At 53.9% G+C, this 23234-nt stretch overlaps 2 protein-coding genes across 5 annotated transcripts in view; one reads left to right on the top strand and one right to left on the bottom strand.

Annotated features, from left to right (window-relative positions):
- Positions 1 to 1540: 1540 nt before the first annotated feature.
- On the top strand, positions 1541 to 7070 carry Cd8a (CD8a molecule). Its single transcript, XM_015506367.2, has 6 exons — positions 1541 to 1905; positions 2059 to 2421; positions 3096 to 3206; positions 3417 to 3527; positions 4007 to 4037; positions 6029 to 7070. The coding sequence occupies exons 1-6, from the start codon at positions 1857 to 1859 to the stop codon at positions 6078 to 6080; spliced, it is 717 nt and encodes a 238-aa protein (XP_015361853.1). The 5' UTR covers positions 1541 to 1856; the 3' UTR covers positions 6081 to 7070.
- A 2466-nt stretch (positions 7071 to 9536) lies between these two features.
- Rmnd5a (required for meiotic nuclear division 5 homolog A) overlaps positions 9537 to 23234 on the bottom strand; it is a 32009-nt gene continuing 18311 nt past the window's right edge. The window contains exons 5-11 of one of the 4 annotated variants that reach the window (XM_048787809.1): positions 19393 to 19559; positions 18666 to 18831; positions 16201 to 16303; positions 14798 to 14952; positions 13619 to 13661; positions 13000 to 13002; positions 9537 to 12431 (exon numbers count right to left, since the gene is read on the bottom strand). In XM_048787809.1, the coding sequence (XP_048643766.1) occupies positions 12330 to 12431; positions 13000 to 13002; positions 13619 to 13661; positions 14798 to 14952; positions 16201 to 16303; positions 18666 to 18831; positions 19393 to 19559 (739 nt within the window). In that variant the 3' untranslated portion in view covers positions 9537 to 12329. Of the gene's footprint in view, positions 13662 to 14797; positions 14953 to 16200; positions 16304 to 18665; positions 18832 to 19392; positions 19560 to 23234 lie in introns of all 4 variants that reach the window. The other 3 variants (XR_007342182.1, XR_007342183.1, XM_015506334.2) reach the window with 3 other exon arrangements.

Genomic DNA, 23234 nt, shown 5'->3' with positions numbered 1-23234 from the left:
CTGGGCCTGTAGCTCAGCAGTAGAGCATTGCCTTGCTGTGGAAGGCACTGGGTTGAATCCTCAGCACGTCATGAAAATATATATATATATATATATATATATATATATATATATATAAAAGAAAAGTAAGTTGCAAATTTAACATGCTATATAAACATCTGTTTGTGCACAGATAACATCTAAAGGATACACTCAAATGTAACAGTACTTTTCTCTGGAGACTTTGTAGTCATTTTTGTGTTGTCTGAAGTTTTTTTTTTATATTTATTTTTTAGTTGTAGTTGGACACAATACCTTTATTTCACTTATTTATTTTTTTATGTGGTGGTGAGGATTCAACCCAGGATCTTGCACATGCGAAGTGAGCGCTCTACCGCTGAGCCACAAAGTTTCTTAAGAATATATTACTCTTGTAACTTAAAACACACTTTAAAAGCATTTCTAAATAGAACATGCTCCATTTTAGAGTAAGCACTTTGGATATACTTTGAGGAGGGGAGACACTGAAATCAAAGTAATTAAAAAAAATTTTTTTTTAAGGCCCAGCCAGGGGCTGGGGCTGTAGCTAAGTGGTACAGCACTTGGGTAGCATGCGGCCCTGGTTTCCAGTCCCAGCACTGCAAAAAATAAATAAGTAATAACAATAACTTTAAAAATTAAAAGCCTGCTGACCCGTGTTTGCTTCAATCTGGCCCCAGCAGGGGAGCAAACAGCTCAGGGCAGCTGTGACATGACAATGAGGAACAGAGGGCACATCAAGATACTAGGCACCGGTCCTCGCTTGCAGAACTCAGGGCAAGGCAGGCCAGTGGAATGGCCTGCCAGTGGCTGGCCTCTAGAATCCAACAGCAGCTGGAGGGGCAGCACAGTGGGGGTCTCCCTGAGAAGACCCCCAAGCCCTGAAGAAACTGGGAGAGAAGGGGGGGGGAGGAAGAATGCCTCCTCCCCACATTCATCCAGGCCACACAAACGTCCCTGCCAGCACCCAGAGTGAAGTCCCATCAGACAGCCTGAGAGCTGGTCCCAGGGCCAAGAGAAGAGCTTCACATGCAGAAGCAGCAGACAGGGCCACGCCCAGAGGAGCAGAGCCTAGGGGACCCCGATCCTGTGAGGCTGCAGAGCAGGAGCATGGGAAGGCAGGCCAGGCGGGGAGGGCAGGGCTGGGAGGAGCCAGCACCCAGCAGTGCAGGTCATAGGAAGCCACCAGAGTGACAGTGTCAGATCCCACTTAGGGAATGACCTTCATAGCAGGGGGGCTAGAGGACCCCTCCACACACAGGGTCTGGAGTGGAGACTGCTGCCTGGTAAGCCCTCCTCGCTGGAGAAACAGTCCAGAGGCCTGGTCACCAAAGGACCCCAGTGCCCCTAAGGCTTCCCTGCTAGGTGCCTCCAGGCAGTTCCCCCAGAACGTCCCCTGCCCCATTTCTCACGAAGCAGGCATTCCCCTTTTCAGCCCCAAGGAGACACAAGCCTCGAATGAGGGTGCAGTGGACACTCCTCCCCGGACCGCTCCGCCTGTTTCCTGAAAGTTTTAATTTCCCCTTATCGTCTGTCACTCGCACAAGAGGCTTTTCCAAGGACCGTTTTCAAACTTTGTCCTCACCCTTAAACCCAGTTTTCAGCTGTCCTATGATGCTCCCCGAGGCTATTTTTCTGGCCCTATCACAGCTCCCAGCCCCCTCGCCAGGCGGGAAGGTGACAACCGCGAAAAGGAGGCCGATCTCCTCGGTGGGGGCTTCGGGTGACATCACATCCTCCAGTGCGAAGTCAGGCTCTGAGGCCGGTCGAAGGGCAAACTTCCCCGTCCGCGCCCCGCGGTTCCTGAGCGCCGCAGCCCACCGCGCAGGGATCGCGCCATGGCCTCGCAGGGGACCTCGTGGCTGCTGCCACTGGCGCTGCTGCTCGGTGAGCGCGGGCCCAGGGCGGGCAGTGGTGCGAGGCCGACAGGGACGGGGCGGTGGGGCCGGGGCGGGAGGCCGGCAGGGTGCGGCAGGGTGAGGGCAGGGGCGCGGGCCACCTGCTCAGCCCCGCTGCTGCCCCCCGCTGCTTCCACCGCAGGCGCCGCCGTCGCCCTTGGGTCCATCCAGTTCCGAATGCAGCCGCCGAGGGTGGACGCGGAAATCGGCCGACGGCTGGACCTGCGCTGCGAGGTGATGACGTCCAGCGGGGCCCAGGGCTGCTCGTGGCTCTACCAGCCGCCGGGCGTGGCCGCCAGGCCCACCTTTCTCCTGTACATCTCCACCCACCGGACCAAGCCGGCGGAGAAGCTGGATCCTCAACAGTTCACCGGCACGAAATCCAGGGACAGCTACACCCTCACCCTGAACAGCTTCCGCGAGGAGCACCAAGGATACTACTTCTGCTCGGTGGTGGTCAATTCGGAGATATCCTTCAGTCCCTTGGTGCCCGTCTTCCTGCCAGGTCCGGGCGTGGGGCGCGGCGCCTCTCGGCGTGGGGCTTGGGGTCACCTCTGAGCATTTCTGGGGGCTACTTTGATGCGGTTCCCATTACACAGGCGGGGAAACTGAGGCTAAGGTGTGCTAGGTGGGGACCAGAGGTGACTNCTGAGCTACATCCCCAGTCCTATTTTGCATTTTATTTAAAGACAGGATCTCACTGAGTTGCTTAGGGCCTCACTGTTGCTGAGGCTGGCTTTGAACTCACGATCCTCCTGCCTCAGCCTCCCAGCGGAGGGGATCACAGGCGTGGGCCCCTGCGCCGGCTGGAGGCGGCTTTGGTGCCGCCGACCTGGGCTCGGTTCCAGCGCTTGTGTGGCCCTGGGCAAGTGTCTTAAACCCCTGCACCTGTGCTTGCTGGCGGTAGAACCCGGATGTTAGCCAGAGTCACAGGTTGCTGGCGAGCCTGGCGGTGCTGCTGGAGCGCACGCTCCCGCGTCGGGGTCCTGGTCCCTCTCACAGAGCCGCCAACGTCAGGCCACTGCATTGGCCGCCACTGGTCAGCGCGCGTCCAGAGGGCCCTTCTCCCTTGCCCCAGGGGAAACCGAGAGGAGGCCCTCCCCTGGGGAGAAGGGAAACCGCCGGCGCGGTGCATCCACAGCCCAGTCGGCCCCAACCACCCCGTTGCTCCTCCCGCAGCGAAGCCCTCCCCGACGCCCGCGCCGCGACTACCCACCCCGGCGCCCCCCACCACGCTGCTGCCCAGGTCCGTGCGCCCCGAGACTTGCCGGCCCGCGACGGGTGGTGCAGGTGAGGCCAGCGGGTGCTGGGGCCTGGGTGGGCCAGAGGTGTAAAGGACCGCAGAAGGAGGCCTGGCCTGGGACGACCCTGATCCCCTGGGCGGTCCAAATGTGGGGAAACCGCGTCCTGGAGGGGAGAAGAGTTCGGGGTGGCGGGCGGGCGAGGAGGGATGGGAGGCCCGGGCCTCTTCCTAAACGTGGGCGTCTCCGGTGTTGTCAGCGGACACCAGGTGGCTGGACTTCGCCTGTGACATCTACATCTGGGCGCCCTTGGCTGGGACCTGCGCGGTCCTTCTGTTGTCACTGGTCATCACCGTCATCTGTCACCACCGTAAGTCCCCGGAATCACCACGCCGGGGTTCGGCCCCACTCCCACCGAAACCGGGGTGGGGTTCGAATTTCTGGAACTCCCAGTGGCTGCCAGGACGGGGCAGGGACATTCCTTCCCTGAGGTAGGACGCCGAGAGGTGTCCCCGCCCCTTCCCGCCCTCCAGGAGGTTGTTGGGAGGCATTCCCCGCCCAGTTGACCCCTGGCCGGCCCTGAATGCAAACTGCAGGCGGCAGGGGACCCCCACGCTCCGGCCCTGTGCCCTGGAGGGCTGGGAGAGAAACCTGGAACCCTTGGCGCCTCCCTACCACCCCATCCCCTAGGGTCCCGAGCAGGGTCACTCGCTCAGGTCTGAAGAGGCTTCAGTGTGCTGAGCCGCTCAGGAGAGTAGAAAGACAGGCTCCTGAGCCACCAACCTCAAATAGCAAGGAGGGCGTCTTGATCCGCTGGACACTCACTTTCCCTTATTTTTCCTTATCTAGGGAAACGAAGGCGTGTTTGCAAATGCCCCAGGTGAGTCTCTTAGCCCTGGTCCTGGCTACCAGATGGCAGATGGTGAAATGCAGTCCCAGAGAGAGGTCCTGGCAGTGGTGTCCTGGGGCAGGGAGTCAGCTCGTCTGTCTCAGGGAGAGCAGAGCTGCTCCAGTAAATCTCTGTTTAATCGAGAGCCAAAACCCACCTGAGGGCTTCCACCAATTCTTCCTGGCCCCTTAAATAACTGAGCTCCTCTTTTTTCTACATGATTCTGTCTGGATTTTATTGTTAAGATGGCCCCCTGCCCCTTAGCTGGTCTAGTTTTTTGAGGGAAAGTTAATCGTTTACTTCCAAACAAAACAAATAACCTTGGTTCCTAATTTCCCTGTGTCAAAGCAGGGCCTTGATTTGCTGCCAGGGACTGGAGGAAAGGGGGTCAGAGGCCGGGGATTAGCTCTCTTGCAGGTCAAGTGACAGCCCCATCCAGTTCCACTCTCATCATTTTGAAATGATCAGAAAAAAAGTCTTTAAGAAGCCCAGTGTCTGCACTCCTTCGCTCCTTCGCCTGAGGGCAGGGCAGCCGGGGTGCTCTCCCCACAGCGCGCTCCAGCTCAAGCAGGCCTGATGGGAGCCATGCTCGGGACCCCCTCATCTCCACAGCAGCCACGGATGGCCAATACCAGGGTCTCCACTCAGATCACAGCCCTGAGGTTAGGAAACCCACTCTAAACAGCCGAGGCAGGAGTACACTCCGATGACCACAGCTGACCATTCAGCTGAGGGCTGAGAAGGCCAGCCTCTGCACACTCCAATTCCACATCTCAGCCAACCTTGTACTGAAAAAAAAATTGTGAAACGTGTCTGTGTCAAACAGAGAGGGGTTCTTCTAGCCATTGCTTCCTAGCCGTGCAGAGTGACATTTAACTGGCATTTACGCTGAGGAATCTAGAGGTGATCCAGGCAGTGGGGTGTGCAAGGCTCTATGCAAATACTATGCCTTTTTCTATGAGGGACCCGAGGGCTTTGGTATCCAAGTGTGTGTGGGGGGGGAGGGGTCCTAGAACCAACCCTAGTGGATATGAGAGGCAACTGTGTGTTTCTTTAAATGTGAAGTTTCATGATGATCTTTCACTATAACCTTCGTTTTACAGATGAGGAAATTGAAGCTTGGGACATTTGAGGGCTGGCGGGGGTTGGAGGGCACTGAATGTTAATGCTAACCAACTGTGTATACCAGTTCCTTTCAGTAGGCAAAACTATTCCACATTTTACACCTTGGGTTTGCATTTTATTCTCCTTGGTATTTCTTTGCAGAAATCCAAATTCAGCACCTTACACATTAATGGAAATGTAATTAACTTCCAATGTGTCTATTATATATACCAAGGTCAGAGCTCTAAAAACTAATGATTTTTATTACTTGGAGTGCAGTTGGGAGTTTCTCCAAGAGAATCCCTCATCTCTTTTCTGAAAACTCTTATTTTTGAAAGGAATAAAAAAATACAATCCTGCCTAACCCTAACCCTAATCCAAAAGATCAAACACATCTGAGGAATTCACACAGCCACATTCCCATCTCAGTGATGGCCCAGGGCAGCTGGGCTTCGACAAGCATGGCCCCCACCCCGAGAGTCACTGGCCAGTACTGAGAGAACATGTAGTGTGATGTCAAGTTTAGGTTGTCACAGGCACTCTGGCTCAGGCCACTCTACGTGGCCGACACTCCTCGTCCCTGTGAGCCTTGGATGAGGGCCAGGTCAGTGGGTGGCAATGGCTGGCATGAGAGAGGAGCCTCCTCCTACCTTCCTGGGGACCTTGACAAAGGCTCCACGCAGCTGGACTCTGTTTGTGTGGCCTTGGCAGTTTCTCCCACCTCTCCCACCCAGTGCCACCCCAGCATGGTTGGGGGGGTCAAACCAGATGGAGCCAGAGCAGCACTTGGTACATGGCCAAGGGCTGGGGGGCTGGTCACGGCCAGATGCTGGACTGAAGGGCTCTTGCTACAATGACAGCCACCACCTCTCTTTCAGACCCGTTGTCAGAGCAGGAGACAAGCCGGGCCTTTCAGAGAGATCCGTCTGACATGGCGCTGGGCCACGCAATAGCCACTACAGACTCCAACCTGAGACTGCGTCTGCTAGACCACACGGCCTCCTCTTCTGGGCCCCTGGTCTTCCTTCCTGTGTTCTCATTTCGGTAGTGGGCAGGGTGGGAAGGGTCATGGGTTCTGTATGTATTCACTTGGCTTCACACAAAGCTTTGTCTCTGGAACATCACAAGGGCCAGTTGTGTTATGTTCCTGTGGGGGGCCAAGAGCCCAGGGCAGCAGAGCTGGGCCACTGGTACTCACCGTCTCAGCCTCTCCCCACCACTTCTCAGAGGCTGAGCCCAGCTGGGAGCAACCCAGTCAGAGTGACACAGGGGCCAAGGCTGGGGCCTGAGCTGGAGGGAACCCTACTGCCACAAGGGCTGTCCCCCACACCATGTGGTGCCTTGCAGGGTGCCTGTCCCAGACCTCAGGGATCGAGCATTTCTCAGGCCCTGTGAGGTGCATGCGGCTAGGCTCTGAGCCTCAGGGAGGCCAGAGCATCTGCCTGTAGCAGCTCCCAAGGCAGCTGGACACCACTTTGCACCGCCGTGTAGACAGCACAGGTGCCCACAGCAAAGCTGAAGGGCAAGCAGTACTGGAAATGGATCCGTCTCTGAAGAAAATTCCAATGTGGAAGCAAAATGGCCGTCCCAGCCTTTCCTCAGCCAAGGGTGAGGCTTGGAGTTGAGCAGAATCTCTAGTTTGAGGTACCACAGTAGAACATGCTCCTGGAATCCCTGATGACTTCTCATACTTTGAAAGGTCCCTGGAGAGCTCCAGCACATTCCCTGGCCTCCCCGAAGCCAGCAGAGGGGAGAATGAGACAGAAGGCGGTGAGGAGGCTCAGAGCACAATTGCTGCCCTCAAATTGCGTATCAAGCTCAACCCTAGAGGTGGGAGACTGACCCGGTCTGTCCACTGCTCACACTGATGCACTTTCTTCCCTTGGTTAATAAACATTCATGGTGGCCTTGAGCAGCTAACCAGCTCCCCACTTTTGGCCGCGCCACACTTACTTTCCTGATTCTCCACTCTGGTAGGGGCTCTCCTGGGATTCTGCACACCTAGCGGTGTTACCAGCCAGACCCACCTCCACCTGGGCTTCCATGACATACATGGACAGGGATTAGCTGGTTCCATCCCCAACAAAGGGGGGATTAGCCACCTCTTGCTTCACCCCATTCCTTCCTCTTATTCTTCCTTGATAACACACAAGAGCTATCACCAAATCTCCATTTTGTGTTAACATGCGTGTCAAATGAGCACACAGGTCCTCAGGGTGCCGCTCAGGGCATCCCGGCAGGAGCCCACCTGCCCTCCGCTCCAGCCTGCCTTCCATGACCTTGGTTTGGGGAAAGGGGATGCTGGGGATTGGATCCACTGAGATGCATGCCTACTTTCACTCGTTGCAGGCAAGGCTGCTCACACCTGGGCTCCAAAGATCCCCTTGCCTGTTTGCGGAGTAGCTGGGACTGTGGTGGCGCAGGGTGCACCACACCTGGTGACTACCTTTATCCTGTCAGGACAGAAAGCAAGAAACTCCTCCAGGCCGAGGCAGGAGTCCTCCTGCGAACAGAGGCTGGGCCCTGTGCTGACTAGGAGTCCTTGGGGAGAGCCACCTATGATGGGCAGCTGACCTCCTCCAGGAGATGCTGGTGAAGTGGCTGACCAAAACCAGGGTCAAAGCACTTGGGGCTGTGGATCCTGTGCTGCAGTGAGAACTGTAGAAGCATGTGTCTGGCCCGGGCAGCACTACCTGTCCAGCCTTCAGCCTGTGCTGCCCGCAGGGGGACGATACTGGGGAGGCTGGGGGGCTACTGGGGATTGAACTTGGGTGCACTTGGCCACAAAGCCAGATCCCAGCCCTATTTTGTATCTTATTACAGACAGGGTCTCACTGAATTGCTTAGTGCCTTGCTAAATTGCTGAGGCTGACTTTGAACTTGCGATCCTCCTGCCTCTGCCTCCAAGATGGAGACACTGGGATTACAGGCGTGCACCACCACAACCACACCAGGCTTTTTTTTTTTTTTTTTTTTTTTTAATACCTTTTATTAAAAGGATTTCACTGCTGGGCTGGGGTGCAGCTCCGTGGTGGGGCACCTGCCTAGCATGCCTGAGGCCCCAGGTTCTTTCCCTGGTACTCCAAAAAAAACAAAGAGGACTACTTCAAGTAAAATGGTAAATAACCATTTAGAACTTAAAAATACCCCACACCTGACCAGAGAGAAAACAGGAGGCCACTCTGCAGGCCACGATGCCTAAGGCACACCCAGGCAGGCTGTGGATCTAGGCTCAGGGCCCGTGGTGGCCAGATCATCCACCCTGTGTCCTGCAGGCAGAGCACCCACTGGTCCCAGGCTGCCAGCCTCAGGCCCAGCGTCCTACTTGCCAGTTGCAGGCTTGAAGCAGATCATATAAATCCACGGGACAGATGCCTACAACATGGTTTTCTTTCTTTTTTTGGACCCTGAAATGACTTCTTTCTTGGGCCAGGACCCAGCCTTGACACGGCTCATTTGACAAATACTCATTTTTTAAACAATATCATTTTTGTGGAAGGGAAAGATCAGTGAGGAAACTGTCCTTTGTCTCTTTGGCTTTAACACTGCATTGGAGAGCCCGCCCGGCCTTGGAAACCCTCAGCAGCGCTGTGGTCGGAGGACCACAGAGGCGGCCCAGCAGCAGTGACTCGGGAGAGGCCAGGGGCAGCACCCGCAGGTTCTCTGGCAAGTGATTTCATTTCTTGATAACTCAGGGAAAATGGGAGTCCTAACAGTCCTGGCCTCAGGAGGAGGAAGACGGGAGTTCACCCAAACCCGCTGCCTGGAGCAGCGCTGGACGCAGTGAGCAGACTATAGACCTGTGCTGGAACCCAGGAGTGGCCGGCTCCTCCTGTCCGTCATGCCCACTGTGTGCTGCCCACTCAGCCACCGGCTCTCCTGTTTCCACGTCCCTCCCGAGGGCAACAGTGCCCTTCCCAGTGGGGACCTCAGCAGCCCTCCTGAGAGCAGCCCGGGGAGAGGGACCCGCTGGCCTCTTCCCCACCACCTGGGCCGCTGGCTCCTAGCACGAGTGGGTGGGACCCACACGATCCCCACAGGAGGAATATTTTTAAAGTTTCAGACATGACTTCATCTGTCCCTAAAAAGATGAGCAAAAGGACCACAAACCAACTCCTGGCCTCTGCCACCTAAGCTGTCAGGGAGGACAGAAATGGCTCCTCTTTCCTCCAAGGGCTGCTGCCCTCCGACCAGCCTGGGCAGGGCCAGCACAGCAGCCAGGACACAGAGCATCCAGCTGCGGAACCCAGGATGCGCCCAGGCACCTCCTGCCCTCACACTGCTGGTGGCAGAGCCAGGGAGGTGGTGACAGAGACCTTTCCTGACTGAGCGGCGCTGTTCTTGTCTCACACCTTCCTGCCTCGTCCACAAAACCATCCACAAAACCACTTTTAAATGTGCATTTCTTTAATTTTAAAAAATATACACAGGAGAAGCCATGTGTTTTACATAGGAATACACACATCACAAAGCATTTCTTATAATTTTCCAAAACTCTTATTATATCAGTCTAAAATTTATAAATTAAATATATCAGAATTTTCTTTAAGTTAAATGAAATCCCTGAAACTACTAGATATGCTCAACTTTTTCCAAAATCAAATGAACAGAGAATGAGTATGGTGTGTGTTAAGTTGGGTTTATTGCCTATAATCTATAAGATGCAACTTTATCGTGCCTTTGCAAACAGGATACATCTCTTAGAAAACAGATCAGAATCGTCCATACATAGAGCTCTATATGATAGATTACAGTGCAACACTATTCTCGTTACATAATTATAGAAATACTATAGAACCCAAGAGCACAGGGTAAGCAAAGAAATATGATCCTGAGCCATCTGAACAAACGATTTGATGAATCCTTTTAGTGTAAATTTAGAAAGCACAAAGGAGGGGACCCCACGCACACACGCGGTCATGAGCAAAACATACCCAGTGCCTACCCGCCGACGCCAGCATCTGGATGGAGCCCACAGCCGCTTGCTCCCACCCACCTCCAGCCCCTCCTGGCCCCAGTACATTCACTCCCACCGGGTCCCAAAGAGAAGGTCAGGCCCCAGTGGCCCCAGTGGCCGTGCTGGAGGAGGCTGGCTGCTGCTCAGGAAGCCCATGCATATCCTCACCCAGTGAGGAGGAGCCCGGGCTGCCAGCCAGCTCCGGCCGCCCTGCCTCTTTGGAAGTAAAGGAAGCATGTGCCCACTACAGTTCACAACTGCAGCTTAAAAACACCTTAAAAACAAAATTTTATTTTTCTTATTACATCTTAAAGTAAAACCAACAGTGGAAAATTCACCCTAAAACTAACTGCCTCATCTTCTATTAAAATACATCTGTCACTCTATTTTTGGTATCTACTCAACTACAGTCCCACGGAGTCCATGAAGCGTGAGCCAGGAACTCGAGCTCCACCTGGCCAGGCTGCCAGCACCATGCCCCCAGCCCCGTGTGACGCCACAACAGGCAGCGCACACGCAATCAGTGACGAAAGGTATTTGGTTTGTCTTCACCTTGCCCATCCTAGCGATGAAGCTGCCCAAACCAGGTCTCCACACCTTCCCTGAAGATGACCTGAGTCTGCTGACGAAGCTGACTGACCAGAGGCCATACTTGCACTCTCCTGAGCAGCCCGTCCAGTGTAGATGACCAGGAGCTCTTGGCCTCTGCAGTTTCTACCACCCCCAGGTGAAACGGTGGAGGTGGAGATGACTCAGCGTGAGACCACCGAGCTGGATCTGCGCCACCTGTGGGACGAGCTGGAGAGAGGACCCCGCCTACATGACCTGGAGTGCTGCTAGGGTCTGTCCAGTCTGCTGCCACAGAGACTGAGACAAGACCTGCTCACAGCCTTCCTATTTTCAGTTAAGTGCTCACACATTCACAAATACACACCTATGAATATGAGGTGGCTCTTCAACATTTTAAAATAAAGAGGCACCAATACCCGTTAATTTATGTATTAGAAGTCTCACATGATCACCCAGGAAACAGAAATGACATCTGTGATGATCACACACAGGGGAAAGGATGGAGACCAACCTGAGCCCTGTGCAGAGTGTCCTGGACAGAGGCTCTGGCTGGCCAATCTGACTCTCTGGTGGGCTTCTGCCAGTTGAGAACAGTCCAAGGACTGCTCCCTGCTGGCTAGTGAAAACAGCTGAGAAAACCTTGGGAACCATTCTGGAACTGCTCTCCGCCTCCACCACCAGTGTGGCTGTGAACACCCCGCCTTCCACCCAGTGGAGGCAGGAGATGGGTGGCATCCTCTGCCCGGGGAGGTGCTGGGACGGCGCTGCTGGAGCAGGACAGGTGCTGTACCGCAGCCTCTTTGGTTAAGGTCTGGCCTCTTCCGAGCCCCTCTCCTGCACACGGAGTCGCCAAGGAGGTTTGAGTCTACACTTAAATAAGGTCAGGAGACAGTTTTTGTGTGAACTGTCAGATGGAGAGAGCTGCAGACCGGGCCTTGCCCCGCTCAAGGCGGTGGACTCAGGCCCGGCCTCGGGAAGCCGTCAAGTCAAATGCTCATTAACACATGTCCTTTTCAGTTTCACGGGCTGCACAGGAAGCTGTCACAAGGACTCCCTGCACTACGAGGGGACGAGGCAGAGCTCTGGCCTTTGTCCTTACAAGTGGCCCAAGCAAACTGTGTAAAGAGGCTCACTGCCCAGAACTTGCCACCAGCCTCTAGGAGACATGTCACCCAAACCCCATGTGAAGCCCAAGTGCTGTGTAGGAGTCAAAGGTGGAAAGAGGAGAATAAGTTGCAAATAAAGTGAATTTCTGGCCTAGAGAGAAAACCATCACAAAAGAAGACACCTCAGAACGTGACTCACAGGAGAGTCTCCTGGCCAAGCAGTGACACCAGCAGCACCCGCTCTCTTCCACCTCCTCGCCCCAGAGAGGCTGCTGGCTGCTGCTGCAGAGCGGCTGTGAAGAGCCTTCCCAAGTGACATGAGACTGCTGCAGGCCACGCGGCCGGGCACCAGTGACTCCTGGCTGACCTACCCAGCCATGGTGGCCATCGACGCAAACTGGGCCCCAGGGCGGCCACACAGGCTCTCCTGTAGTCTCCTCCACAGACAGACCCCAGCGCTCCCAGTCCAAATCTGCTGTCTCCCTCCCTCATCAGTCCATGCGCAGCTGATGACACAAAGCGCCACATCCTGCTCTGCTTCTGTGGTCATCTTTCTGTATTTTCTCGTAAGTACTCCTGCGATGGTGTCCAGCTCCGTGGGATGAAGCCAAGTTGGCCAACTCCTGGTGACCTCCACACGACACTCTTCTCATGAGGGAAGTCTTCTGCATGCAGTTCCTCTACAGAGAAGGACCTGGCACGTGGCTCTCCCTGACAGTGCTGTACATGAAAACACCTCACAAGAGAAGCGGTCTCACATCTGCATCCACCTGAACCACAGAGTCACAGTCAACAAGATGCTGCCCCTGCAGGGGAGAGGCCGGACAGAATGCTAATCCACCTGCTGGATGGAGGTGGAGAAGGACCACAGGGAGGGGCAGGCAGCTGCCGCGTCAGTACTGGAACAGGCTGCTTCCCTTCCAGGGATGGTGTGCAGAGCTGTCCTGCACATGCCCACACAGCACCACGCTAGCTGGCTGCCAGGAACAGTAGGTGACAGGCGGCCAGTCCTGAGGGCAGACTCCAAAAGACAGGGCCACCCAGACCAAGAGCACACTTCTAACTTCAGAATTTCATTTTATTGAACACATTTTTAAAACAAGCACCTCTTAGCAATTAAAGTTTTAAAAAAATAATAATATTCCTCCTACTCTGTTCTAGCGGAAGACTTCTCACACCAGCCTGCTGAATTCATGCCGGTATTTTACACAAGCACCCGCTGGGGCCAAAAGGAGCCCCGTGGCAGTGTGCCACCTTCTCAGCCAGAGCTGGAGCAGAGGGAAACATGGGAGGGCAAGCGTGGACTCTTGTCACAGCCGCTCTCCACTTCAGCAAAAAAAAAAAAAAAAAGGCAAAGATAGGTTTACAACCACAATTCAATCTGCCAACCTTTCTCTGAAGAATTCCAACTAATCATGTATATATAACAGGAAAGAAAGCTTTTTCACAAACATTCTCAAGGCTGACAATTATTAAGAAAATGACAAAGTAAAGCAGGAGGACATTAAACGTGTGGCGGAGAGGGTGGTTTCTGTTTCTGCTTAGAAGTAAAAAATCACCATATAATGAAGTACAAAACCTGCACTGAATGCGACTGCTGGTGTAGGTGCTGATCAAAAACGCAGACCAGAGGCAAGAAGCCAGGGGTGGCCCTCGCTGGCTGGCCGCAGGCTCCCTCGCGTGCAGCGCTGAGCAGTTTCCAGAGCACTCGCTGCGTGACACGGGAGTCCTTGGTCAGCCGACTCAACGGACACTCTCTTCTGAATGACCCACAATTCAGTTTCACTTACAAATTGCAAACTAAATTCATTTCTTCAGAAAAATATTTGTTTGGCATCTCCTGGACTTTGTTCCATTGGGCAATATGGACATTTTAATCTGAAAACAAGACAGAAAAGACGGAGTCAAGGAGCAGGAATGGTATGAGCACTTCATTCCACCTCCTGCAGAAAATGCCGGGCGATCACGGACGCCCTGCAGGTGCGCTACCATCCTAGGAGACCCAGCCACCCATGCCCCCACTCTGGCTTGCAGGGTGACCGCGCTCTCCCTTCCTGTAAGTGCTGAGCTTTGAAGGGTCACAACGTCAACCAGACCTTAACCCCCAAGGTCTTCTTCAATGGCAAAGGGTGAAAATTGTTTTAAACAAGGTGGTCCTCTAAAGTTGCTTCTGGGGTTTCAGAGTGGTTCAGTTTCTCTTCTCCAAAGGTCTTTAGGCTCCTGTCATGACTTCCACATGTGTGGACCTGTGGACCGCAAGCCCAGAGCCACGCTCACCAGAAACTGTCTGCAGGCCTCGCAGTGGCCCAGGGACTCAGACAGTCTGTGCCAAGACCAACGAGCTGGCAGGCTTCTGGCTGCCACAGACGCCACCCTGGGGGTTGCTGGGCAGTCTGGGAGGGGCACGAGCAGCTCTCCAGCCAGGGCCTCCCATGAAAAAAGGACCTCACCATCAAGGGTCTAATTGATGCAAAGAAAGAAGATACAGCTGCCCGGGCAGTCAAGAGGCCCCTGAGACTGGCTTCTGGTTCTGTTTTTTAATTGGATCCACATTTCCAATTGTGAGGACTTACACATCACACATGGAGAAGGGAACTCACCGTGACACTCTATAAAAAGTCACCAGGAGGAACCTGGCCAGACACCTGTTTCCACAGGGTGGAGTACATAGCTCTAACCAAAAGAGGGCTCTATCAACAGGACATAAAAAATCTCTAAGACAACGGGCTAGGGAGAGGGGCACGGCGCTCAACCACAGCAGCGGACCACCATGAAAAGGGGCTGGAGAGACGCACCACCCACCCAAAATCTCAGGATTGAGAATTGTGCCTAGAAATCCACTTGCCAAATCCACAAATGCACCAAACAGACTGACAAAAGATAAAACCCACCCATTCTGCCAAACAGTGAAAAAAATCTATTCCTAAATCTAGCTCCACTCATGTACCCTAGTTCTTCTCATCATCCCAAGTTCCAAGAGACTTCCACAGTCACATCCAACGCTGGACACTTACTTGCTACCATTAAACATCTTGTTCAGGGCGTCTCTTGATATAATGTGACCACAGACCAACTTCATGGGTGGATTGCTATCTGTTGTTTGCTGACGAAGGATGGGACAGGCAAATATAGAGTGATACCAGCACTTTTTACCAAGGTCCACTTCAATCTGCTCAAAGAGAAAGAAACCAGAGCGAGTTACAGTTCAGAAAGCCATCTACGCATCAACATATCACTGAGCAGCAGGCACTCCCAGGCACTCCATCAGACCCCTGTTCTTGGGGGAACCTCCTCCAGTAGGGGACTCAGGCAGGCAGTCTGAGGAGTCAGTCTGTCTACAGTGCTCCACCTCTGAGCACATCCCCATCCTAAACACTCTTGAAAACCCATCAGGAGAAGGAGCATAGCCCCCAGAAGCCCGGCACACTTAGCCAGATGATAAAATGCAAAATGGTGACCTTTAAGGACAATCTACACACAGCTCACTTCTCACTTCAGACCAAGTTTCCCACGTTTTGTAATGGTCCAGAGAAACTGCCTGAAACAGGGTGTTAAGGGTTGGGGATGCGGCTCCGAGGTAGAGCACCCCTGGGTTCCATGCCTGGTACTGGAAAAAGAAACCAAAACAGCTGCGGAGCATCGAGCAAAGCAACAGGCCCCTGATGGAGGCTGCAGAGCCCTGCAAGGCTGCCCACAGAACGAGACCTGCAGGCCCCTCTCCAGTGCCTGTCCAGCCCTGGGCAGCCTCTGGTCCCAGTCCAGGCTGCTCTGCTGTGTGGGCACTGGCCTAGCTGGGAGGCTGCAGCATGAGCAGGCTCAGCCCTGCCCCCTCGCTTTCTGAGCACAGGGACTGGAAGGCGTTGGTGCTTCTAATCACAAGCCTTTAAGCAGCTGGGCAACCGACAGGCTGGTGGGCTGGCTGGAGAGCAGGCTCCGCAGAAAGGTGCGATGCACATTTTAGGTCCCTGCAGGGTCTGGACACCACCGGGAAGGAAGGACAAGTTCAGGCCAGCCTTGGTGGCGACTGTCGAGGAAGCAGCCGCGACACCCTAGGCCTATGCTGAAGCTGTACCACAGCTGCCCACCCCCTCCTCTGCATATGCTGGGTCTGGGGCTGAGGTGGCCGGACAGAGGCACGGCCTGGTGTGCATGCTGCTGGTCATTCTGTGGTGGTCCTCATCTCCATTTTTCATTTACACTTTATTTTCCACAGTGCTGGGGAGCAAACCTAGGGCCTCACACACGCTCGTCGAGGGCTCTGCCACTGACCTACAGACCCATAGACATTTTTAAAAAACCAACAACTGTCAGATGGCCACAGCAGTATTTCCCAGTTGAAAGGCAAAATGGACATTTAACACCCCTGGAACCCACAGCCCCTCCAGGAGGGCAGTCAGCGCCCACAAGCGGCACTCACGGGGAGCTCGTCCTTCTGATTCCACACGCCGGTGCACTGCCTCTGCTCGATCACCGCCTTGATGTTGATCAGCGCTGGCAGCGCCACGCAGCCCGCCGAGAAGCTGGGGGGGGGAGGGGGGAGCATCAGCTGCAGGTGCTGGGCTGGTCCTGGGAGACCCAGGCCCTGGCCACTGGACAGCACGCAGAGCCTCCACCTGTCAGGGCCAAGCCCAGCCTCTCCCACTATAAGAAAGTACCTGCCTTTCTCCCACCTCCCGACTCACTGTGTGTCTCCCACAGCCACTGAGAACCAGCCCTGTCCAAGAACAGACCCCACCTCATTAACATGGGAGAAATGAAGCCTTACATCTACTATTTTAAAATTCTCATTTTCTGAAAGGGCCCCAGTTTTCTCAATGCCTAGAGAAACAAAGCTTCTGTCCACGAGAAGAAGCAGCAGCACTGGCACCCATGCTGAGGGAGGGTCAAGAAAGGTGGGAAGCGTCCAGTCAGAGAGGGCCAATCAGGACAGGAACCGAGGGCCTCGCCCTCCAATCGCATATCTCGGCCCCTGCTTCAAGGGGGAGGGACGTCCACTTGGTCCCCCTGGCCTCTCCTGCTTTCCCCCTCCCATACGCCCAGGACACTATCATTCACTTCCCTGGAAAAGGCTGCGAGGCAAGCTTCCTAGAGGAAGCTCAGCCAATTGGGAGCCTTTACAGCACACTATTGGTCACAGCAAGTTGTCACGCTTGCCAAGACCCGACTAAAGAGGCTCTGCTGAACAGTCACTAGTGGCACTTTTTCTTCCGAGGCTCCTCCTAGACCTGGAGCTCCTTCCGGGTGGAAGCACCACTTCTCAGACCTGAGAGTCCCTTCTCAGGGCTGTCCCTAGTCAGCCCAGGCTCCTCCCATGAAGAAGCCTGTCAACTTAGGACACTCCTGCGGCCACCACAGCCCAGGCTCCTGGGGCGCAGGCATTGACACACCTTCCTCGCATGCCAACCCAGTCAACTTCCTGTGCACACCCCACTTTAGCACCTGCTCAGGGGACCCCAACGGACAACAGCACCACAGGCACCAGGGCCAGAGACACCACCCGTCTCCTGTGCCAGCATGGAGCCCAGAGAAAGGAAGGCAGTGGCACGGTGCCCAACCTGCACCCAGGGGCTGGCACATACCAGGGGCTCAAACCCTGTTGAATTAAGTGAACAGAGAGCTAAAGAGTTATTAAAACGGGTCCTTCAACTTTGGTTTCAGGATGCTTTTACAGGCTTAAATATGAAGGATCTCAAAGAGGTCTGGTTTTTGTGGGTAACATCTATGATTTAATGCATTAGAATTTAAAACAAATGAAAGGAACTTATTCACTTAACAATTTCACCCTACCTCATGATGAGTAACGCCCTCACGACAACACCTGCTCCTCCAGCCGGAGGGTGTGCTGAGCAGACAGCTCCGCTCTCCCACTCCCGCTCTGCAGCCTGCCCCCAGAAGGAGGCCGCCGGCTGCAGGAAGTCCCAATATACAGCACCTGACTGCCTTTCTAGATACCTGGCTACTCTTAAGCACAATATGAAAGCTCAGCAGGCTTCTCAGGGTGGCTGCAAAGTGGAATCTGGAAGCTGACCCCTGAAGGTTCTGTACTCTGCTGCCCTGAAATCTACTGGTCCTTCACACTCTGAATGACGCTCCTACCCGTGCGTGATTTTCCTAACATCATGCTAATTACGACCTTCCCAATGCCTCGCTCCATTACATAATGTCCCCAAACTCTTGTTAACACCACCGGCACCCCAACAGCCTCTGTGCTGGGGAGCTGGCGAGCTCACGCCAAGGGCACTAGTATTGGAGACTTTCTAATCCAGCTTCAAGTCCTCAGCTTTACATCATGGCAAAGACACTGCTGTTATCTTGGACACACGGGCCTCCTGCACTCACTTGGAGAGTGTAAGGAACAGTGGTTGTCAGTGATTCTTTTTTCTTTTAAAGGATTATTTTTCTGTTGTTGTTGTTATTTTTATGCGGTGCTGGGGATCAAACCCAGTGCCAGGCAAGAGCGGTACCGTGAGCCACAGCCCTGGCCCTGGCGGTCAGTGGTTCTCTAACTCCAACTGCACACAGGGAGGCAGGAAGCTCAAGTGCTTTATGCCACCTTCCCAGTCCACCACCCAGAACGCTGAGCAGACGTGCGCTCAAAGTCGGGACTGAGTTAGGCGGACCACCCTTAACGTGTGGTCAAGTGCACTAAGTATGGCCAGCACCTCTCAGCCTGTGCATGGCTAGACTGTCCCCAGGTAACCCACCACCGTTTCTGCATGATCTGCGCAAACCTCAGCAGTGGAAGAGACCCCCAAGGTTCCCACTCCATTCTGGAAACTGCTGCCTAAAGCCACACCCCTGTCAAATGGCTCAGCCCCTCGGCTCCAGTCACCACGACAAGCCGAAGGGGCTGCCTGAGGGGGGCAGCACATAGCTCCATACCTGACGCTGAGAGGGGACTCCACAGAGAGCCCCAGGAGGGCGCAGGCGTCCCGTGTGAAGATGTCACAGATGTCGGCCCACTGGTTTGCGTCAAGCAGGTGCACGTATGGCGAGTTCTCGATCCCTTGTCTCAGGTACACGAGGCTACCCATTAACACCTGAATGTCTAAATGAGAAAGTGCTGCAGTCTGCAGGTGCGGGCAACAGGCTGAGGCAAGGGCAGCCACCCAGCTGACCCCGCCTGAAACAACGTGAGGCCCACAGCTGGGCCTGGCCGCAGAGCCCAACCTGCAGCCCAACTCCTGCTCCCACACAGGCATGGCATAATATCACTCCCCAAGAGTGACTTCGACGTCGTGAAGGAGCCGCCACATGTCCTGGGCGCAGGCAGCCGGAACTCCCAGGCCACACACAGGGAGCGGCTCTGTACATGGGCAGTGAGGCCAGGTGAGGTGGGCAGGAAGAGGGCGAGCACACAGCTGGTGCTCCCCGTCCCACCAGGCTGAGGGATCCCCAGCTGCCCTGCCTCCCAGAGCTGCCCCTACAGATGGTGGAATGTTCAGTCTCACTGGAGTCAGCTGAAGCTTTTTTGAAGAAGTAACTCATCTGCAATCCTTTTAGTTTATTAGCAAATGCATACACTAGACCTCATGGAGACCACCCCTTCTGCTCCAGTGGTGACAACAGACCTGTTCCAAACACGGAGAACACCTGGCTCAAGACTCACCTTTTTGATGATTTAGGGCAAATGGCTGAAAATTTTTAGCATACTGCAATGCCTCTCGCTGATTTGTAGTTCCACCCATCAACAAGCTAATGAAGTACAGTCGGTGCAGCTTGAACTCCAGGGAGCTGTTCTGCGCTATGAGCATTTCTCGGTTTGACACTGCCCACCTGAGGAAAGAGCAGAGTCGAGATGGTCAGGAACATGGGGAGCTGCCACCAAGCTGCCTGAAACCTAGCGTGTCTGGCTGCCCCCTGGTGGAAGGCTGGGGCAGCACCACCCGCACCAAAGGCCAGAGGAGGAGGTTAAGCTGGATGATCACAGCAAGTTTCCCACCAGGACAAGGACCACATCATCACAGAGGCATCTGGGTGTGAGCAGGACCATGCCCTGAGCAGGGATCCCCAGGAAATCCTCCCTCCATGCCTGGATCCTCTTTCCCTGTGAAGATGGCCTGCTGACAGACCAAAGAACCACTTACTCCTGAACTTCCACTTTCATTAGCTAAAGACGGTGCCACTCACCCTGGGACTAACAGCAGCAGGCAGGCATTTGTCCCCAGGGTCCTCCCCACACCTTAGGAACTAACACTACACAGATAGTGTGATCTTCCCATGCCCAAGAGACCTGTGCAGACCTGGTGTCACCAAGGGAAAGAAGAGTACCCAGTTCTGAGCTGTCCAATGGGGCGACCTACACCTCAAGGCACAAACAGCCTAAATAACCCCTGCACTGGGACCACCATGACAGCAGGGCGGCCACACGCAGAGAAGGACCCCAGCCGCTTGTTCACAGTCTGACTCCCCAAACACACCCGAGGATAGAAGCGGCTGGTATCGTATTCTTTGATTTGATTTTCAGCTGGACAAATACTCCCCACCTGACCCAATTCATCAGTCAATGCAATCTGAACTGAGTATGAATCAAAATCTGTGTTAACTCCACAAAACACCAGAGATCAATGTTCCAGGTTCTTCACGGTCAGCGGACAGGACTCACACTGGACCACCCAGACCACCCTTCCCAAGGTCTGCACAGGCACTTCTCAGTGACCTACAGGTGACCCACATCTCAGAGTCACATCACAAAGCTTCTGGCTTCAAAGTCAAACTGGGTTTTAAGCATTAACGGTCTGGATTTTGGAAGTACCTATTCACTTACCTCTAGGATCCTGGGCACCAACCTGGCCCTCCCAGCAGCCGTCCTCTGTGAACACTAGCCCCTAGCACGAGCACCAGTGTGCTGGCTGGGGTGGCCTCCTTCCTGTCTGTCCCTGATGAGGACAGCACCACATCCACATAAGGTCACTCAGCCAAAGCTCACTCCACACCCTCAACTCCTGCAAGCATGAACACCCTCTCCTCTCTCTCTGATCGGGGTCTACACATGCAGGAGGTTAGAAAGTCAAGCAAGGGAGCTGGATAGCAACTACGAATTTTAATAAGAATGAAAGCCAACAGAAAAAAGGCAAAGCCCATAAATAAGCAGTTCACAAAAGAAAATAACCTCATTTTCACAGGAAAATGTTCATGATACCATGTTAAAGGAGGAAAAAGTAACTTTTAGCTAGCACCCCCCCCCACCCCGCGTTGTGGTGTCAAGGATTGAACCCAGGGCCCTGCACACCTGCACATCCTAGGTACATGTCTACCACAGAGTTGCACCCCCCCCACCCCTCTTCTTTTTAATTATTTAATTTGAGACAAGGTCTCCCAAGGTTGCTGAGACCGGCCCTGAACTTTTGATCCTCCTGCCTCAGCCTCCCTAGCCGCTGGGATTACAGGCATGCAGCACCATGCCTAGCTCTCGTTACCAGGAACTTTAGCAGTAGTTCCTTGGACAGTGGATTTCCAGCTTTATCATCAACTGCTGCGGTACGGCCTGACAGCCACATGCACTGTCAGCCCAGCACGGGGCCCACCCAGGACCACGGGTTCCTGAACAGTCTGTGCTGGTGTCTCCCGAGTTCTCTACAGTGAAATGTTACCTTTACATTTGAGAAAGTAGTACCTTGGTAAGCTCTTGTCTAAGTAAGATTTCTTCACTAAAAGTAATTACAGACTATTTTTCCTAAAAGTAATTCAAGCTTTTCAAGCTATAAACATGCAAATCTTTTTTGAAACTTGCTGAGGCATTTAGATAATGTAATTCCTAATTTATTATTTGAATTTGTTTATACATTTTCAAATTATGTCACCAACAAATAATCAGAATAAAGGGAATGTTAAATCCTCCCTCTGCTCTTCAAGAAATGTTTAGAAAACTAAATAGAAACCCATTTCAAAAACAACATCACAAAACCCAACACTCACACAACCAGGTCTACACCATATTCCCCAGTGCTGGGGAATAAACCCAGGGCCTCACACCGACCACCAGGCAACACTGGACCACTGGCCACGTCCCCAGCCCCTGGCCTCTTGGTGAAGTCAGACTACTCTGAAAGGCTTCTTCGTGTTACTTCTGAATACTTGTAAGACTGGGGTCTGCAAAGCAAAGGGACTTCTAAGCTTCTCCCTTCCTAGCAAAGTGTTCTTCCTAAGCTAAGGATGATGTGATCCACTTTTACCTCTTTCTGGTCAGGGTCCTCCCAACCCCCAGAATTGTACCCGTGGACTCATGTTGGGACTTCTTAACCTCAATTCCTGGGCCACAGTTGACTGGACAGTAGGCAGAGGCTGCGTCTCACAGCCACGCCCTGCGCTGCCTCTGGCCAGCTCATCCACCTGGCCCTGCTTTGCCCCTCCCATCGACGCCCTTTCACGTCCACTTCTGGAATCTGGTGCAGGTTCCAAGCAGCACTGTCACACGCATTAGCTGCCTCCCCAGGTAGCACAACACTGTCAGCTCACACTGACACCCGAGCCAGCTGGGCCATCTGTCACTGGCAGTGACGCTCTAACATTCCTGCAGTGGTGTCTTCTCAACAGGGAAACTGACTTCGGCACTGTGGCCTGAATGTCAGACTGGAATTTGTTTTTTAAAAGTCTCCAGCCCAAAGTAGAAGTAAATGCTCCACTTAGGAAGGAGCAGCTCCCGCTCTGCGGGGCCTGGAGGGCCCCGAGGCAGGCTACGCACACTCCCCAGCCGGTCGGGCCATGTCCTGCAGCACTGGCGGGCGTCATTTTCAGACCCGGGGGTACTCTACCACTGAGCTACACCTATAGCCCTCTTTAAGTTTGATTTTGAGACAAGGTCTCGCTCAGTTGCCCAGTCTGGCCTCAGACTAGAGATCCTTCTGCCTCAGCCTCCCAATTTGCTGGGATTACAGGTGAGGGCCATCACACTGGCTACTTTCTAATTACAGGGCTGTAAAATAAAACAAGGAAGAGCAGGTGACAGGAAGCCAAGCTCAGCCTTCAACACCTACAACATCAGTTATTGGGCCCTTTATTGAAAAGTCTGCCGGCACTGCTCCAGAACAGCACCGTAACCTCCTCAGATAATTCCTGTCAGTGACCAGTTCTTAAAGGAGCATCAAGAGGTACAGTAGTTGTGAACAGAGCTCCGTGACCCAACGTCTGCACTCTCCACGGTCACTCTGTCCCAGGAGCCACTTACACACCTCCCCAGAAGGCTGGCTCAGAGTCCAGCACCCTATGGGGGCTCAAACACCCTGTCACACAGCTTGAGCAAGGAGGGTCGTCAGAAGGGGTCCCACAGAGGGTGGAGCACCAAGGACCCAGGGAACCTCTCACACAGTTCAGACCAGCTGAGCACATTCCTATTCTATATCCCCGTATTTCACTGGCTAAAACAAAGAACTCTCCACAGATCTCTCTGACGTCTACCCCAGGTAAGACAAACACATCTAAACATGTCTAAAGTGCTTTCTAATTTAATTT

Source organism: Marmota marmota, unplaced genomic scaffold, assembly GCF_001458135.2.
Source record: "Marmota marmota marmota unplaced genomic scaffold, marMar, whole genome shotgun sequence".
In the NCBI taxonomy this organism is placed as follows: domain Eukaryota; kingdom Metazoa; phylum Chordata; class Mammalia; order Rodentia; family Sciuridae; genus Marmota; species Marmota marmota.
This window is presented reverse-complemented; position numbering and strand designations above follow the sequence as displayed.